Source organism: Micropterus dolomieu, linkage group LG19 (assembly GCF_021292245.1).
Source record: "Micropterus dolomieu isolate WLL.071019.BEF.003 ecotype Adirondacks linkage group LG19, ASM2129224v1, whole genome shotgun sequence".
In the NCBI taxonomy this organism is placed as follows: Eukaryota; Metazoa; Chordata; class Actinopteri; order Centrarchiformes; family Centrarchidae; genus Micropterus; species Micropterus dolomieu.
Window position 1 is genome coordinate 21054655 of NC_060168.1, and position 16916 is coordinate 21071570.

The window sequence follows — 16916 nt, forward strand, 5'->3', positions numbered from 1 at the left end:
CTGTTTGATTTCTCAGTTAACTCGAAGGTTAACTGAAACAATACGGTGAATGCACAGAAGCGTTTACTCAGGGAGTAGCGCTGTTACCATAGAATTGCAAAATAAGCACGATAAGAGCAAACAGGGTGTAGGTGTGGCAGCCAGATATATATTGTTGCTGTATGTGCAGTTGCATTGCTGTTGCATGCTAAAGATATAAACCTTTATTTAGAATCACACAATTGACCCTTGGACGTCACCTATCCAGCACCTGTGTCAGGTTAACTTGATTTGCCTTTAGTAAGTAATTACTTCTGCTCTGTCTGATTGTCTGGTGCTTATTGCTGTCAGGAAGGAGTTTTACAGCCGTTGAGCAACAGACAGTGCTGCTGAGGTGAAGCATAGCACTGCCAGAGAAGACACAGCAGACGTTGCCTCTGTCTGCCAAGTCTGTGATCACGCAACCTCTTGCTGGCAGGCCGGGCGGGGCAAAGACCTGCCAACCACACAGCTTCAAGTGGCCTTTCAACACCAAATAGCTCCCATGTCCCAAGATCTGTCTGTCACATTGCACTAAAACCATAAACCCTTGCAAAACACCAGTCCTGACAAAAATTTCAGACACCCAAACAACTGTTTACATCAGTATTCTGGCTTTTATAACACCAAAAGTGATTTACCATTTTCGAATATGGCCTTTGAAACACTGTTGCATCCTCCTCACAACAGCCATTTCAAATCTGCAATGTACTGAGTGGTTGCAACCCTTTGGTCTCAGATTTCTGACTTGTGCATGTCGCCATTGAGAGCTCTATTACAGAATATCAGTGTCATGGTTCAAGCCCTTAGAGATTTGTTTGGTTAGAGTGTGCAATGGAAAATACAACTTTACAAGCTTAAATTTGAGGATATAACCACTGATTTACAGCAAGAAATAATTTTCTAAATATATAATTTACTGTCATACATAATTATTTTTGATGGGATATTATATATTTAGACAATTATTTCTTGCAGTAAACAAGTAATTATTATTACATAATTATTTTTCACAACATATTTTTCTTAAAAACCTAAAGACAGTAGTAAAGGAATAGTTTATTATTTAAATAAAGGCCACAGCCAACTGCTGGTTAGCTTAGCTTAGCATAAAGACTGGAAACGTGGGGGGAGGGAAGAGCTAGCCTGGTTTGTTTTTTTTAACCTTTATTTATTCAGGGGAGCTTCTCTTTTGCAGGAATGCCCTGATCACATTCACACTGTTACACCTGAAGCTGCCCAGTACAACCGCAGCCTGGTCTGCTGGCCACTAAGCAGCTCCACTGGAGCTGTTGGGGTTATGGGACTTGCTCAAGTGAACATCAGTGGTGGTAAAATATGGAGGGCAAGCACTGCTTGGTTTACTTTCCATACCCAGATTTTATCTGGCCAGTTCGGGGATTGAACCAGTGACCTCCAAGCTCGCTTCTCTAACCTTTGGGCCACCACTAACACGTTTTAGCTCATTTGTTTGATTCATACAAAAACTGTTTTGCCGTTTACAGACTTTTTTTAACTGCTCTGACCCAGAAAAGAGTCTGACACATAATCCTTAGTAAAAAAAAAAAAAAGATTAAAAGAGATGCAGGTAGGTGACTTCTGTTGCCATTGGACAGAGACTGGCTAGCTGGTTCCCCTTGTTTCTAGTGTGCATGCTAAGCTAAGATAACCGACTGCTAGTAACTGGTAGCCTTAATATTTAACAAACAGAAATGAAAGTGGTATCAATCTTCACATCAAACTCTTGGCAAGAAAGCTAATTTTGAGCTTTTGTGTGAAGTTAAGACTTAATAAATTATCAGGCCCTCTCCACGAAATAGTTAAATGTCCCTGTGGCGCTACAATACACCTGCTAATTATACTTTATGTCCCAATATGTGAAGTGTGTAACACACAGTGAAAATGTTATGTAAATCACATGATTGTCACAAAGGGATAATTTCCTGTTGCCAGTAGGTGGCGCAATGACTTTGAGTGAACATTAGCATATGGATGTCATCAGGATGGGACTTTTATCAAACATGTAAAATGTGGCACATATTTGAGCATGTGCACTGAAGTTACAACAGCTTCCTGTTTCATGGCGAAGCATTGATTTTTGACGCCACGCCATGGACAGCTATGATCAACGATAACTCACAGTTAGCAAAACGTTTCATCACAAGTGTCTTTGCATTGCACAGCGAAAATTAGAAATTGATGGGAGTAATTCTCTAGGAGGAGTTTGTTAAAGCACGCAATATGTTAATCGCTAAAAATGACTGTTAAAATAAAAATGTCTGACTTCCTCTTGGGTTTAGGGCCTCGCTTTTTTGAATATCAGGATAATATATAAGCCAACGAAATGTCATGTCTTGGTGAAACTTGTCACAGGGCTGCTCTGTAGGGGGCGCTAATGAGCGAGATCCATATGACACTTGATAAAGATGCATCATTTTAGCACACATTTGAATTTTGAGTTTAGAAAGTTTTGTGATATTTTGAGCATTTGTAGGCTGTAAAAAATGTGATTTATTCGGTAAAAGAAAGAAAGAATTCTAGCATTTTAACAGGGTCCTTGGGCCCTAATTAAATGAGCAGTGAAAGTGTAAATTAGATTGCTGTATTTTGTAGATTTCAGTTAGATCAGCTTAAAATCTTGAGAGAAAAAAATATACATTTCTCTTGACATTGGCTGTCTGACCAGCTGTCACCAGTTTGGTTGACCCAGTTTATCTGAGTGGGCTGATGGCACACTGACCAGCACAGCCATTTTGATTTGCAGCCATTTGTATGGCCCATTGTGAGCGAAAAAAGGAGGAGGACTGCAGCCTCGCACCACAGGGCTCACGCAGTACTTTTTATGCAAACTCTCGGCCCTGGCGTGTTCGCTGCTGCTGGTCAAAGGAGCACCAGTTTGTTTGACCATGTCTGCCCTCCACTCGCTTCCTGGATGCCCTTCATCACACTGCAATCTCTTAATCACCGCTGTGCCTTTGAGAGAGAAAAAAAAACTCTTTGCAACCGGATTGGCTGCTTTTGGTGGAGCTGTTGCTAAGGGGAGTGTTTCACTCAGTGATGGATAGATGTGGCAGCAACCACTGAGCAACATATCAAGTTAATGTTTCATTTACAGTCCACTGTCATCATGTTCAATGTGACAAAGCAGCAGGAATGTGTGATGATACCCCTTTAAATCTGAGGTTTTGAAGATAAAGTTCTTTGCCATCAGGGTACCTTTTGTTTTTAAGTCAAGTTTCCTCCCCCAAATTAAGTTGATCATTTCTGATGGGTCTATGTACTTCACAGCTTTTATAAGCTTATTGCAGTGATGCCCAACATAATTAGGGGACTGAAAGTCAAATTAGATTGAAATGGAAAATGAATCCATCATGTGACAACTTGAGTTTAATGTTTGTTAGTGACCATTTTCTGAAGAAAATTATGAACCCAAATTGTTTATTTTGCTTGTGAATGCAAAACTTACATGTTAATATTTGTGGTGCTAAAATTGCATTATCAAAAACAATAGCTTTACTACTGCATCCTAAAAGGCCAGACAAGTGACAGCATATTCTGGAGTGCTAACACATTGCAGGTAACTCACTATAAGCACAAATGCTTATTTGCATAAAACAGTACTTTCAAAAATCCCAGTGTTATATAAAGCTGAACTACAAATAAGTTGCTGCACAGCTTTTAGCTCTTTACACAAACATTCTCTAACTGAGCTAGAGGGGAAGCGATGTAAACACTCATCTTTCCTGTTAGTGACACAACAGGAAGCAATCATCAAGTTTTAAGTATTTATTTCAGTTTTACTGTATTGCTGCTTCAATATAAAATTGGTTTGAAATAGCCAAGGACAAACAATACACAACACTTTGAACCATTTAAGCAGTCAGACAAAAGGGGTGGGGGACTGAACAGGGCATGAGGGTATACAAAAAGTCAAGGCACACCATGTTACAGTAATACCAAGAGGGAAGATTCAAAACCTGTGAAATAAGAGCTCTCAGCTCTGCATTAAAGTCACATATTTTACAGGAGGGACAGAATAACCAGCATTCAATTTCTCCTACAGTCAGAAACCTTTTATTCACAATCTGGTGACAAATTCAATTCAAAACTTGAAATGAAGATTTAAAAAAAAAACAAAAAAAAAAAAGGGTAGAGCAAGTATCTGCATAAACCACAGCTGTGCGTCATCTGGACTTGGGGTACAGATTCAATAAAACCTCCACCAAGTGTCAACCTCTGCACTGAAACAGGCAGAGAGAGACGTGCAGGCGTCACTGGTTTCAGGTATGTTCGGTGGCGGGGAAGAAGAGGGAAGTTGGAGTGTCGCTACTCAGAAGTGAGAGAAGTCATAAAGTGGTTACCCTGGTCAGTTCGCTGTCCATTGAGATCTATTAGGAAGAGGTGGGGCCCTTCTCAACAAATTCCATTGTGCAGGTCAAGCAGTCCAAGGTGGGGGGTGGGGACATAGTGACTTCTATCTCATGAAGTTTCCGCCTCCGATTTCTCTCTTATACCGGTTTGTGAGGTGGTCGGCTTGCAGCGTAAGTTTGGACAGAACTCCGAACAGTCCCCTGAGGTGATAGTGAAACTGATGCTCCAGGTCCGAGTTGTCCTCCAGGCACAGGTCCCCGGTGACTGGCTGCTGCTCCTCCTGCTTCACCGCCATCTCCAAGAAGCTGGCGCCGCTACTCATCTCTCTTTTCAGCAGACCCCACTCCATGTCGTTCTTTATAGACTTGAGGAGCAGGTAGTGCTCGTACATGTCCCTCTGCTTGTTGGGACACGGCGGTTCATGATTGTTGTTGGCCTCCACCTCGCTGGCTGCCTGCTCCTCCAGAGGCACATCTCGCAGCAGGCTCGGCACCATGATGGTCTCGTCCATGTTGTTGGCAGCTGCTATGAAGCGATGCATGACGTTGATGAGGGAGTGCTTGTTGCTGGCGGAGTCGCTGCTGATTTGCATCATTTTGAAGGCTTTAGGGTTGGCTTGGTTGTAGTGTAGAGCTGGCGGGTGGGGTTATTCAGACAGAGCTGCTTGGTGTTTTTAGGAGGTGGCTGAGCTGTAAGAGGGGACGAGAGGAAACATGAGGATGCAGGGAAGGTGTAAAGATAGCAGCAAAAGTGCTACAAATGAAAATCCAGGCCTAATGCATTCTGAAACACCAGGTTTCTACATTCAGGGACGACACAAGGAACCCAATTCATAACCTCACGACTAGGTTTAGGTTCCTTTTTGTACAAGATAGATTTGGTTTGGAGTAGAGGCATCCATCTTGACGTCTAACAGAACATGATGCTCAAGCCTCAAATAATCAGAATTTAAAACGAAACAAAAATAACCATTAGAATAAGACTACGACATGTTAATTTGAGTGATAGCTGCTGGAAAAAGTAGTTTTAGGCCGCTCTGTTCTACACCTTAAATATAAACCCGCGTCCAGAATAAGCGGCTGAAATTCACTGTACATAAGGGTCAAGTCATAATGTGAAGGTTGCAGAAAATCTAATGAAAGCGAGGCAGCTTCTTTCTCACCTCATCCGCAGAAGACAACCCGATGTCTAGCGCGCATACACAAAACCCCAATATGACCATGATTTCCTGATATTAGAAATCCTACATTCGCCTCAGAGGCCTGGAATAGAGGTTGCAGACTGACCTGAAGCACGAGGTAACCTGAAGAAAATGTTTCTTGGCGTGCTGGTTGGACAAACCAAGTCTCGAGCTCTGCACACCACCCGCCGTGAAGGAAAGTACAAATTTCCCCAAATGACCGGCAGCTGCACCTTGCTTATATATCGGGCAAGCCGGGCTGGGGCGGAAAGACAACAATGAAGTCCGTCCTCCTTGGATGTTTCTCCCGAGCCAATTGGGCAGCACTGAGGATAAGGGCGGACTCTCACAGCATCTGATCGTAAACTGACCAATGACACGTCAGATCACAGCTGCCAGTCAGTTTGTGCAGGGCTTGTCTGCAATTAGCTGCACCCTATTTACTTTGTTTTCCAGGCCGTTTGTAGCCTGAAGGCACCACCGATGCCAAGTTGGTACAGTTGCAGGGGCACACGTTGCCTGTCATGTGTCAGGTTTACCACGTGAGATTTTTAGAGGAGCTTTTGTATTAAAAGTTAGAAATGCAAGAGCCTCCGTTGAAGTCAAATACAATGAGCTCGTTTCCCCTCATTTTTACCTACGGAGTCAGTGTTTCTACAGCTGCGTCAGTCCATTGTTGCACCGCACCGCCACCTGGTGGTGCAGTAATCTCAACCTCCACACCGACACCGTTCATTGTTTCCCACTTGTGGAAATTAATCTGTCAATAGCCACTGCAATCTTGAATTATTCTGAAGGAGCTATTATTCTTACCTGATGGTTTCAGTTTGAAAATGCTTCACTTGCCCACCTTTAATGTGAGACAGTGACAGGAACCCTTAACACCAAGGTGTCAGCCCCTCAGGTTCATCTACATGTATGAAACAGAGAGCAGTACTGAGAAAGGAGCTCACATTTTGACATGTCACAAGCAGGAACAGCACAGATGTATTTAATAAAGTTAATTAACGATGAAGGCATCGTGTTGGTGTTCTGGGATCGGGATTACTGGTCTTATTAGTTACACACCTGTGATTTTCCTGCTACGTCAAGTCAACTCGGCTGCTATGAGACAGACCAATCGGAAGTGGTTCACTAAACATTTTGAAGAAAAACAGTTTGACAGGTTGTAAATATCTGAGTTAATTTGTGGAGGTCAAAATAACTCCTTCCTTTACAGAAAAGAAGGCACCGATTAGATTGTCTAGTAGAAATGTATTTTTTGACTTTGCTATCTTGTGAACCATCTGGTGACCCTTGAGATTTCTATTGGGATGGATCCCATCCCAGGTTGGGAAACTCTTTAAACAATGAGACAAGGAGCTTTAAATATTTACATGATTTACAGTGTTTTCCCACAATTTTTAAGGGAGTCAGGGCTAAAAACCCCATAATAGCATTGATAGTACCTAAAATTGTGTTCATCAAAGTGAGCAGCCTATGCTGTGACCAGTAGTTAGCCTCTAAAGTCTCTTACTAACTGGAGGATTTCATATTAATTTACATGCCATTTGCAGAACATGTTTCAGAGATTTATTTTGTCAACAGGACGCACAGTCATATTACCAAAGTACTGACTTTTTTTGCATTAAAGGGAAATACAACTTGAAGAGCAGCACACACTCGGTTAACAGGCTGTGAACCTTTCTATCTTTTCTATAATTAAATTACTCATAACTCAGCCTGTTTGAGGGGCAGGGGTAAAAACAAAACAAAAAGGGCACCAGCTTGATGTGGTGGGACAACAGGGCGCAGAAATAGCATGATACGGGTTGACACGTGTTCGTGCCTTTCTGGTTGAAAAAAGCTAGCAAAGATGATCTGGAAATGAAACTTCTGTTCAGCTTAACTTTGGCAGTAGATTATCATGAAGTTCTATGTGACCTTTTGGGACACCATATAGGGCACATTAGCACTTTTGCAGCGTTTTTATGTGATGTGTTGGGATAGCTAGTCAGAAAACCTTTGTTTGATAACTTACTTTTGGATTCATAATTGCTCCTTGTTTCCTTTTCAAAGCCTTTAATTTCTCTCCAGCTATGGCAGAATACAACTAAAGCTGGACAATGTGTTGATATATAAATATTGTGAAAGACTAGATCTTGTGTGAATTTGGTTGACAAATCCCACTCTAGATTAGTATAATCTTCATCATTTGTTTTAAAGTCTGCATTACTGAAAAGAAACTACTAAATGTCTTTTTTGTATTTTGTATGGATCCCTCACAAGGCCCCACATAACTGAACTATGTTTGTTCGCCAAAACCTCTTTCTGCCTGGATCTTTCAGATGAATGTCAAAGCAAACAGCTGTGGGACAGACACATCCTGAGCATGCACACTGTTAAAGATACTGTTTTTCATCTTTATTTATTTTTTTAGTATTTCACATACATCCAAAAAAAACTAACATTTTAACACTGAAAAATGTGATATGAAGTTGGCTGGGTGACTGTAGTTGGCACACTGGAATGCTGGCTTAACAATACCGGCCTACAGAATCAGTAAGGCTGATTTTACAGTAAATGACTTCATTTTTCATTTCAGGGTGGCAACCTCTTGTCCATCTCTCAGGCGTTGACGAGTTTCATACACAGAAATTCATTTAGTGTTGCAGAGAAGTTTAACATTTATCAGCTTATTGTCTAGATTTCATCTGCTCAGCTACAGACTAGTGTTACATTACAAAATAAGGCAGCTGCAATATACAAAGACACAACAAATGGAAATGTTGACCACTGGTAGAGTTAATTAACACAAATGAAAGTGACATTTATGCTCACTAGAAATCCCTAATTAAATCCCAGGAGTGACGAATGATCTCTGAAATGTCCAGGTCCCTTTTTATTTTTGGCCAGATTACACTGCAGATAACGTCCCTTTAACATTATTCCCTTCTGCTCGTTGGACTGAATAAAAGAAGAAGCGTGTTTTTCCAACTCTAAAATAATTTCAGCTAACACAAAACACAATATTAAAATCACAAGAGATTCAACTCAGTTTGCACCAGGAGCTGCCCGTCAGTAATCTGCAAAAAAAAGCATATCAGGTCATTTGTATTTGCATTCGAACACTGGATCATTAAATCACTGCTGCAGCTTCAAGGGCGTCAGAGTTTCACAATCTGTACTCATTTGTGTTAAGAAGATATACTTTATTTAATCCCACGAGGGGAAACTCAATATTTTCACTCTGTTATTATATTAGTATTTTTACACACAGGTCCAAAAGACACAAACATGCACAAACAGGACCCATAGCAACACACGCAGAGATGTCAGAGTGCTGCCAGAGAGGAGGGCTGCCACTCAGTGCGGCGAGCAGTTGGGGGACTACCAGTCCACACTCCGCAACTCTGGTCCGAGCTAGATTCAAACCGGTCAGCCTAATCCTTACAGACTGAGCTACTGCCGCCCCAAGACATGTCTCCCAACATGGAACAGCCGTGTTCGCATCACAATAAAAAAAGTCTCACCTGTTAGACCATCTCATACTGATTGTTGGTTATGTATCTGGACAAGCAGCAGGACAGGAAGATCCCGATGAGCTGAGACACAAGATAGAAAAACATAAGATGCAACTCCAAATGCAGATCCTCTCACAGCTGTGCAGAACAGGGCATAGAGCAACCATATTAGTGCTCTCACAGTCTAATCTATGTTTTCAAAACGAGGGTCAAAGATAAAGTGATTAGCCCCAGTCTGTGTTATTTGATTATGCACAGCGACTATCAAGTTCAACTTTGACCTGCTATACAGATAATCAACGTTTTAGTGGGGTCATATTATCTAGGCTGTGAAAATCCCTACCTTGTTCACTACTCCCTATGTAATAGACCGTTAACGTCTATAATGAGCATTAAATTGAGATTTTGGACACTTGTGGATCATAAACATGTGGCACTATGTATTGCACATATTTCACACCCACTCACTTAAAGTGACACGATGCAGGTATGCAAGTGACACGATTACAAATTCCTGCTGATAAGGAAGAAATAGGGAGACAAAGCACAGCAATGTGGGGAACAAGACGAGTTACAGCAAGTAAACATGGAGGTAAACAACTCAAGGGTACGTGTTGTCCTTTTAAGATATGACAGTAAGCATCCTCACCGCTTTGAAATATGTTTTTATAATTATCTGTCTGTTTCATATATCCTGTTGCAGCCGTTTTTATGTGAGGCTAAATATTCTGAGCATATATTTTGGTATTCAAGTTAAGTTTAACATGAATTTGTTTATTAGGCTATAATTTTACGTTGCATTTGTTTCTTACATTAAAGAGACTTGTCATGTAGCGCCCCACCTTTTGCTATTTTAGTTTTCAGTCAATGTTTAGAACTGAAGCCGTTGTTGGGATATAGTCTTTTGACCACCATTGAAGCACTTTTATGGCACGAATGGAGTTTTGCTTCATTGCTTTATGAAGTTAATTTAGAACAATGTTTGGAACATGTTTGAGTGTGTGATTTTTTATGTGACGAGAAATTCTTGAAAGGGAGTTGGAACGACCATTTATTCAGTGCCCTTTTAATGTTGAAAAGCTGACACGCAGCCGCTGCAGCTGAAAGAATAAGGCCACAATTGTCACACATGCCATGACAATACATCTATGCAACACATATAGGGAACACACAAATGTAATTATAGTCAGATCTACTATTATAAGGCTATTAACTTAACACATTAGATTATTAACACATTGACACAGATTTTTTGCCAGCGGCCTTTCCCTCGGCAGCTGCGACTGTGGTGCTTTCAGCCTGGATTGTGTGTTTAACTTCTTCCCATGTGTCTTTATCATATTATATTTTGCTCTTTATTTGTAAAATATGCCCCTCTGCTGCCAGTAGACTTTTCTGTGTTTTACAACTGGTCACATGTTGCAAACGATGCCCCTTTTATGTGAACTCGCTCATGGCTGGATTGGGGTACAAGGTACAAGGTAGATAATTTTACAGCACAGTGTTTAAACAGATTAAGTTGTAGTTCCCTTTATGCTACTCACAAAACAAACTAATATACAAAAATCATATGCTATAGATTAAAATAAAACTATTCTACATGGTGCAGTGCTGAATAAAATAGTCTCACAGCCTGAAGGCTGGTGGTACAACAGCAGATTTTGTATCTTGGCAGACGGCAGCAGGGTGAACATGGGGTGGGTTCTGTCTTTTATTCCCTGAGTTGAATTACAGAGTTGATAACCACAGTCATGTGACCACTTTAGACTGATTGCAGCTGTTAAGATAACGAATGAAATATACCACGTAGTCTTGCTTATTACATCCCGGTGAAGGAGAGGGAATTGAGCACAAAAGGCTGAGTTTGTATTGTTGGAAAAAATCACATCTTATGCCATCAAGAATCCATGTGCTTATGTTGTTTATGAGAAAATCCACAGGGCACCTTTAACTGGTTTAAATTGGGGATTTATTTATTTACAAATAGTTTTGTACATATTTTTGGAAATCTTTTGCTGTTATTAGGTAGTATGCCATATTGAGCAGACAAGAAATGAGGGGAGAGAGAGACAGGGAGATAACATGCAGCGAAGGTCTGTACTTTAACCCACCTGAAGTAGAGCTGGGCAATAAGTTGAATATATCCTATATATTTGAGCATCAATTCATAAGCTATGTGGCAGGTGATCATACTGTCACATTTATAATTCGTTGCACATTTCAGTAATTTATTTCTGCATTAAAAGCAGACGCTGTTTACATGCAGGAGACTCACTCTCCCTCTCCCACACAGTCTCAAACCCCATTGTCGTCCTGACTGATTTAACTTCAGTTCCAGACAAATAGGGTCAGATCATATGGAGGTGGTTCAGTTTCTGGAGGGCAGATGCCAAACAAACTACTGTACTCTGCAAAATCTACCACAAAGTGAAGCCAGCAGTCCCACAAATCTTTTCCATCACCCAAAACAGCCCCAGTGCAAAATGAAGAATACATAACACTGATGATAACGAGTGTATGTGTGAGACAGAGAATGGGTGTGCATTGGCTGCGACAGTAGTAAACTCATGGTGTCCCAGATACCAATATTTTAATCAGTCAGAAACATGGAAAAACAAAGATCTGTGTATTTCGGTGAAGCTTAGTATTGTTCTAATCTTTTATCATTATTATATTCATACAAAAGTGTTTCTGGAGTGGCCTCATCAAAGTCCTATTTCTGTTTGAAATTATGAAGTGATTCATTCTCAAAAACCTTCTAATCTCTCATGAAAGTCAGATACCAAATACTAGTTGCTATAGGTTTTCAGATTTAAAATCAATATGACGGTGCATTTACTTCTTTACAATTTTTTTGCCTTTTCTCGGAATCATTAAATCAATATATTTTTAAAGCTTTTTTGGTACAGTTACTTTAACTCTGCAAATGTGATCAGATCAGAAAGCAAGCAGGTGTCATACTAAAACATAATCAGAACCCCTGTATAACACCTGACTAAATAAAAGGCCTGGTATTCTCTGGCCTCTGTGGCCACTTTAATTTAATAATTTACAGTAAGTTATTTGGGAAAAATATCGACATATATTACCTATATCTATAAAAATAGAGATATTATTTATAAGCCACATTACCCAGCCCTAAAGAAGTACAGCAGGTTCTCATTTGCTCTGAGATGAGAAGTATCTGAAAGAACAATGTAATGTACCTGGAAGAATGCAATCCCAAAAGAGATCCCCGCGATGATTCCCAGGTTGGCCTCCATCGTATTGGTCACCCGGGCGAAGCAGCCCTACACGACAGAAAAAGAAAGATTGGCTCGTTAAGCTTTCTGTAAACACAGTTGGACAGTTTTTTGACGGACTACCTTGCTTATTCCTAAAAATGAACTTTAAAGTCTGAATTTAAGCTACACATATCTAGTGGCGTGCAGGCAGTGAACTCACCGTTGTGTACACCTCTTTCTCAGCCTTGTCAAGGTCTTTCAGGGTCTCCGGCGAGCATTTGGTGTTGTCTTTACAGCAGCTGGCAGGGATGCCCTTCTCTTTAAAGTAAGCTGTTTCACGCCAGTCGGTGTAATTTGTCACCCCGCAGCAATGCAACTATGTGGAAGCAAAATGAGTACAAACATTGTAACAAATGCCTTTATGTAACAGAAAAGTGGGTTAAAAGTGTTATAGTAATGAAAAACAAAAACATATTTGTTTTCTCGCCACAATGAGTATTTTGGATCAAGCGTTGGGAAAACACCTGCAGTGAGCAGGTGAGCAACACGCTTGAAAGTTTACAAAGTCAGATAAGAGCAACACCATTAGTGTAATGGAAAAACCTCCCACTCACAGTCCTCTGGATGGCATCAACTGCATTGCTGTTGCGGTCTGTGCTATTGTAGGACTTCACAGCGTTTTTATAGGCAGTGCCTAACTTGGCCTTGATCTGGTGAATTTAAAACAAAATAGATTTTGAATTTTAGTGAGCTGATGTGATCCTTTTGAAGAAAAAGAAGAAAAAACAACAACAATGTTTTGAATGAATAACTTGCCTCATGTCTGAAGATAAAGCCCGAGACACCAGCCACAAGCTCAGCCAGGAACACCAAGGTCAAAAACATGGCATACTGAAGGAAGCATAAAAAGAAAACAATTAAACAGGGTCACATCCGAAGGGAATATTTCAGGGAACTTACTACACCTTCACTAACCAGTTTGAGCATCCATGGGCTGCCACGGCACGTAGCAAAGCAACCGAACAGTCCGAAAATAACGATGGTGGCTCCGGTCCCGATGAGGACATATGGTGCATTGGTGCTCTCGTCGGAGGCCAGGGAGAGATAGGCCTCCAGGCTCACCTTCCCCCACACCCCGACGGCGAGCAGGATCACGCCTGTGAACTGAAGACGACAGCAGGGCGAGTCAGCTCTGGCATCAAAGAGCCATAGAGAAAGATGGGCAGGTTTTTAGGGCCATCTCGGACACAAAAGATTAAAGGCATAAAACCACTTAGTCAATAACATGGTTGAATCATTATCAAATGTAGAGTTTATGTTTTGCTTTCAGTGATTTTAAATAACAGAAATTAAGAATAACTTTATTTGTTATTGTTTAAGAGCTCACATTTGAGTATTTACCCAGCTTCTCTTCTTTCTTTTCTTCATCACGTCATAATAAAACTAAATATTTTGACTGTTTTGGTTGAACAAAACAATAAATTTAAAACAAAACACTTGCTCTGGGAACTTCAAATGGACATTTCTGACAGTTGTCTGATGTGTTTATACATGAAAAAGCAAAGTTGATTAGTTAGTTAGTTGATCAACATAGCAGAAATGCCAAACATGTGTCACATATGAAAGTAAATTTTATATATCTTTGTGTTTTGGACTGAAAACAAGCAATCTGAAGATGACACTTTGAGCTCTGGGAACTTAAGACGGCCATTTCTCACTATTTTCTGAAATTTCATAGACCAATCAAATACATACATCAATTATTCAATCATGAAAAAAGTCCTGAGTTGCAGCACTAATTGAAACCCAACACTTCACAGCAGCTGACCTCTTCCATCATGTTTGGTGGAAACATGATGGAACATGCAGATGTCAGGCCTCCTACCCAGCTCTAAAAATCTCAAGTTTTGCTGTGTACCAAGATGTGATCATGCATTTAAAGCTCCTCAGAAAGACCAGTGATCTGCACCGAATCTGGCAAATACCAGGGATACTTTTAATTAAGAACTATGCTGTACTGACTCCAGGGAAAAACACAATTTCCCTTATTGATTTCTGTTAAATCCCAACTTTTCTCAGGGGAGGAAACGCAAACAAAAGAAAAGCAGATGAGTTAGAGAGGAATATTGGAGCTCTGACACGCGATGTGTATTGAGAAAAACAGGATTTAGACTTTAATACTGTCCGCAATAAACATATAACATTTAATCAACTATCCCATCAGCTGTGTCAGTCATAAGATACATGATTCATATGCTGCAGGTGATTTATTTACCTGTCAACCTTTTAGTAAGAACACACCAGGGATACACACCAGCCTCAGCCTGTGGTTTGATCACCTCAGCATCTTTTGCTGTGTGACTACCCACAACACAAGTCATTAGCCAGAGCCAAGAGCATTATGTTGCCAGATTACTGCTTGTGGTAATTTTCTTCTAAAGACAAGCTTATTTTTATATTTTCCTTAGGTTTCAACTAGCAAATATTTGTATCATCTATTTTTCTGCTGATTGTTGTTTTAATTAATTATTTTATTGATAAAATATAAGAAAATAGTGAAAATGTTTGATTAGCTTGAGGTCATGTAATCAAATAGCTTGTGTCAACTGACAGTCCAGACTCCAGAGATATTCAGTTTATCAGCATACCATACAAAGAAAAACATCAAATTAAAGCAAGAACAATTAGTCTTTAAACAGACAAGTTCAAGGGAAAATTAATCAGCAACTATTTTGAGAAGTGATTACTCTTTAAGTCATTAAAGATATCAAATATTTCTTCTCAAATATTTCTCTGATATTAATTGCCTTACTAGGGCTGCAACTAACTATTATTTTCATTATGAATTAATCTGTTGATCATTTTCACAATTAATCAGTTAGCTGTTTGGTCAATAAAAATGGTGAAAAATGTCGATCAGTGTTTCGGAAGGCCCAAGATGATGTACTCAAATGTCTTTTGTTCACAACCCAAAGATATTCAGTTTGCTGTCATAGAAAGGGAAAAGAAACTAGAAAATATTCACATTCGAGAAGCTGAAATCAAAAAAATTGGACATTTTTCTGAGAAAAATACCTCAGAATGATTAATCAATTATCCAAACAGTTGGCAATTAATTTTATAGCCTAGTTGATGACTAATTGACTAATCGCTGCAGCTCTGTCTTATGTGACAATAAACCTGAATATCTTTGGGTTCTGAAGATGTCAGACATCATCACAAATCTCTCATTTTAAGACCAAACAATTAAAGGACAGTATCAAATCCTCACATCTGGCTCAAGCTATGTGTCTTTTATGTTTTCTGTAGTCTTTTATGATAGTAAACTCAGTATCTTTGAGTTTTTGATTTACTGATAAAGTCATCTTCAATACATTTTAACTGAACAAACGACCAAAACAAATAATCATTTATCACAATAGCTACTGAGCTGATTCTGTCAATCCATTAATCGACTATTCGTCACAGTTTTACATATAATTGAGCAGGACTGTAGAACAAGAAGAATGACAGAGTTAAAGATAACCTTCAATTGATTAATAATCACATCCTTCTACACTCATTTACAAAGATATAGTCTACGAGACATATCTTTTAACGTTAGTCTTTTTACTTACTTATATAATAAGTAAATGTGTTAATATCCTTTAACTGTGATTTTCTCTTTATTTTATGTAAACCGCAGCTACCGCACCACGGGAAGTATTTAACGTTATCTATCTATTTTAACATTATGACTTCTGATAACGTTAACTAAGTGACACTGTAGTTAATTAGCTTTGTGAAAAGTAACGTTAACAGAGCAGCGTTAGCTAACGGCTGTTTTTAGAACACTGAAACGTTAATAAACGCGAACATCTGTTCAAACGTCTCTCAACGGTCTGCACATTTTCAACAAGTGGTTCTTTATATCAACACAAAAAACCCTCTACTTTTTACTTGTGGACATTTATTAAACAACTTGTGTGTATGTGTGCGTGTCCCTGTCTTGATCTGAGGAAATGATGTAGTTAGCCTCGCTGGCACCGCCGCCGCATTTTAGCCCATTGTTGCTCCTTTAGCTTGTCGTCCCCCATTATGTGTGCCAGACGAACTCACCCAGAATATGAGGCTGTAGGAGATGAGGAAGGTCTTCAGGCAGGTAATCACTGGCTTCGTCTGAAGCCGTCGAGACGGCGGCGACATTGTGGCGTTTATGACTTTAAACTGAAGGGGAATGAGAGAGAGAGAGAAAGAGAGAAAAGTTCACTTCACGGCGCTCTAAACGCGAGAGGGGAGAAAAAAACTTCGGGGATAAATCCAAGAAGGCAGAGAGAGAGAGAGAGAGAGGGAAGTGTCGTCACTTTCCTGAGGGTATAAAAACAGATTTCCACCACGCAGACCGGCGTCAAGTCAGCAGCAGCGCACAACACAGGCAGACTTTAAAATAAAACGCTTCCTGCATGACTTCAAACAGACAAGATTAGTTTGTTTGCAAACGCGTTTTATCGGTGGTGGAAGAAGTACTCTCGTCTTTTGCTTGAAGTAAAAGAGGCAATACCACCGTGTAGAAATACTAGTTGCCTACAAGTAAAAATTATGCATTCAACATTCTACTTGAGCAAAAAGTAGGCTACTCAT

General features: G+C 40.0%; 2 protein-coding genes across 4 annotated transcripts; both read right to left on the reverse strand.

The window, feature by feature from the left end:
• Positions 1-3789: 3789 nt before the first annotated feature.
• Positions 3790-6538, reverse strand: mid1ip1l (MID1 interacting protein 1, like). Of its 3 annotated transcripts, none has more exons than XM_046031563.1 (2): positions 6383-6538; positions 3790-5078 (listed from the first exon to the last, which is right to left on the reverse strand). In XM_046031563.1, exon 2 carries the CDS (start codon positions 4982-4984, stop codon positions 4493-4495), a length of 492 nt encoding a protein of 163 aa, XP_045887519.1. In that variant the 5' UTR covers positions 4985-5078; positions 6383-6538; the 3' UTR covers positions 3790-4492. The 3 variants fall into 3 exon arrangements, with proteins under 3 accessions (XP_045887519.1, XP_045887520.1, XP_045887521.1); XM_046031564.1 differs by lacking the exon at positions 6383-6538 and adding an exon at positions 5676-5827; XM_046031565.1 differs by lacking the exon at positions 6383-6538 and adding an exon at positions 5552-5570.
• Positions 6539-7950: 1412 nt separating this feature from the next.
• On the reverse strand, positions 7951-16615 carry tspan7 (tetraspanin 7). Its single transcript, XM_046031111.1, has 8 exons — positions 16395-16615; positions 13272-13460; positions 13113-13187; positions 12911-13006; positions 12517-12672; positions 12279-12362; positions 9082-9153; positions 7951-8634 (listed from the first exon to the last, which is right to left on the reverse strand). The coding sequence occupies exons 1-7, from the start codon at positions 16479-16481 to the stop codon at positions 9085-9087; spliced, it is 756 nt and encodes a 251-aa protein (XP_045887067.1). The 5' UTR covers positions 16482-16615; the 3' UTR covers positions 7951-8634; positions 9082-9084.
• Between the last annotated feature and the right edge of the window lie 301 nt (positions 16616-16916).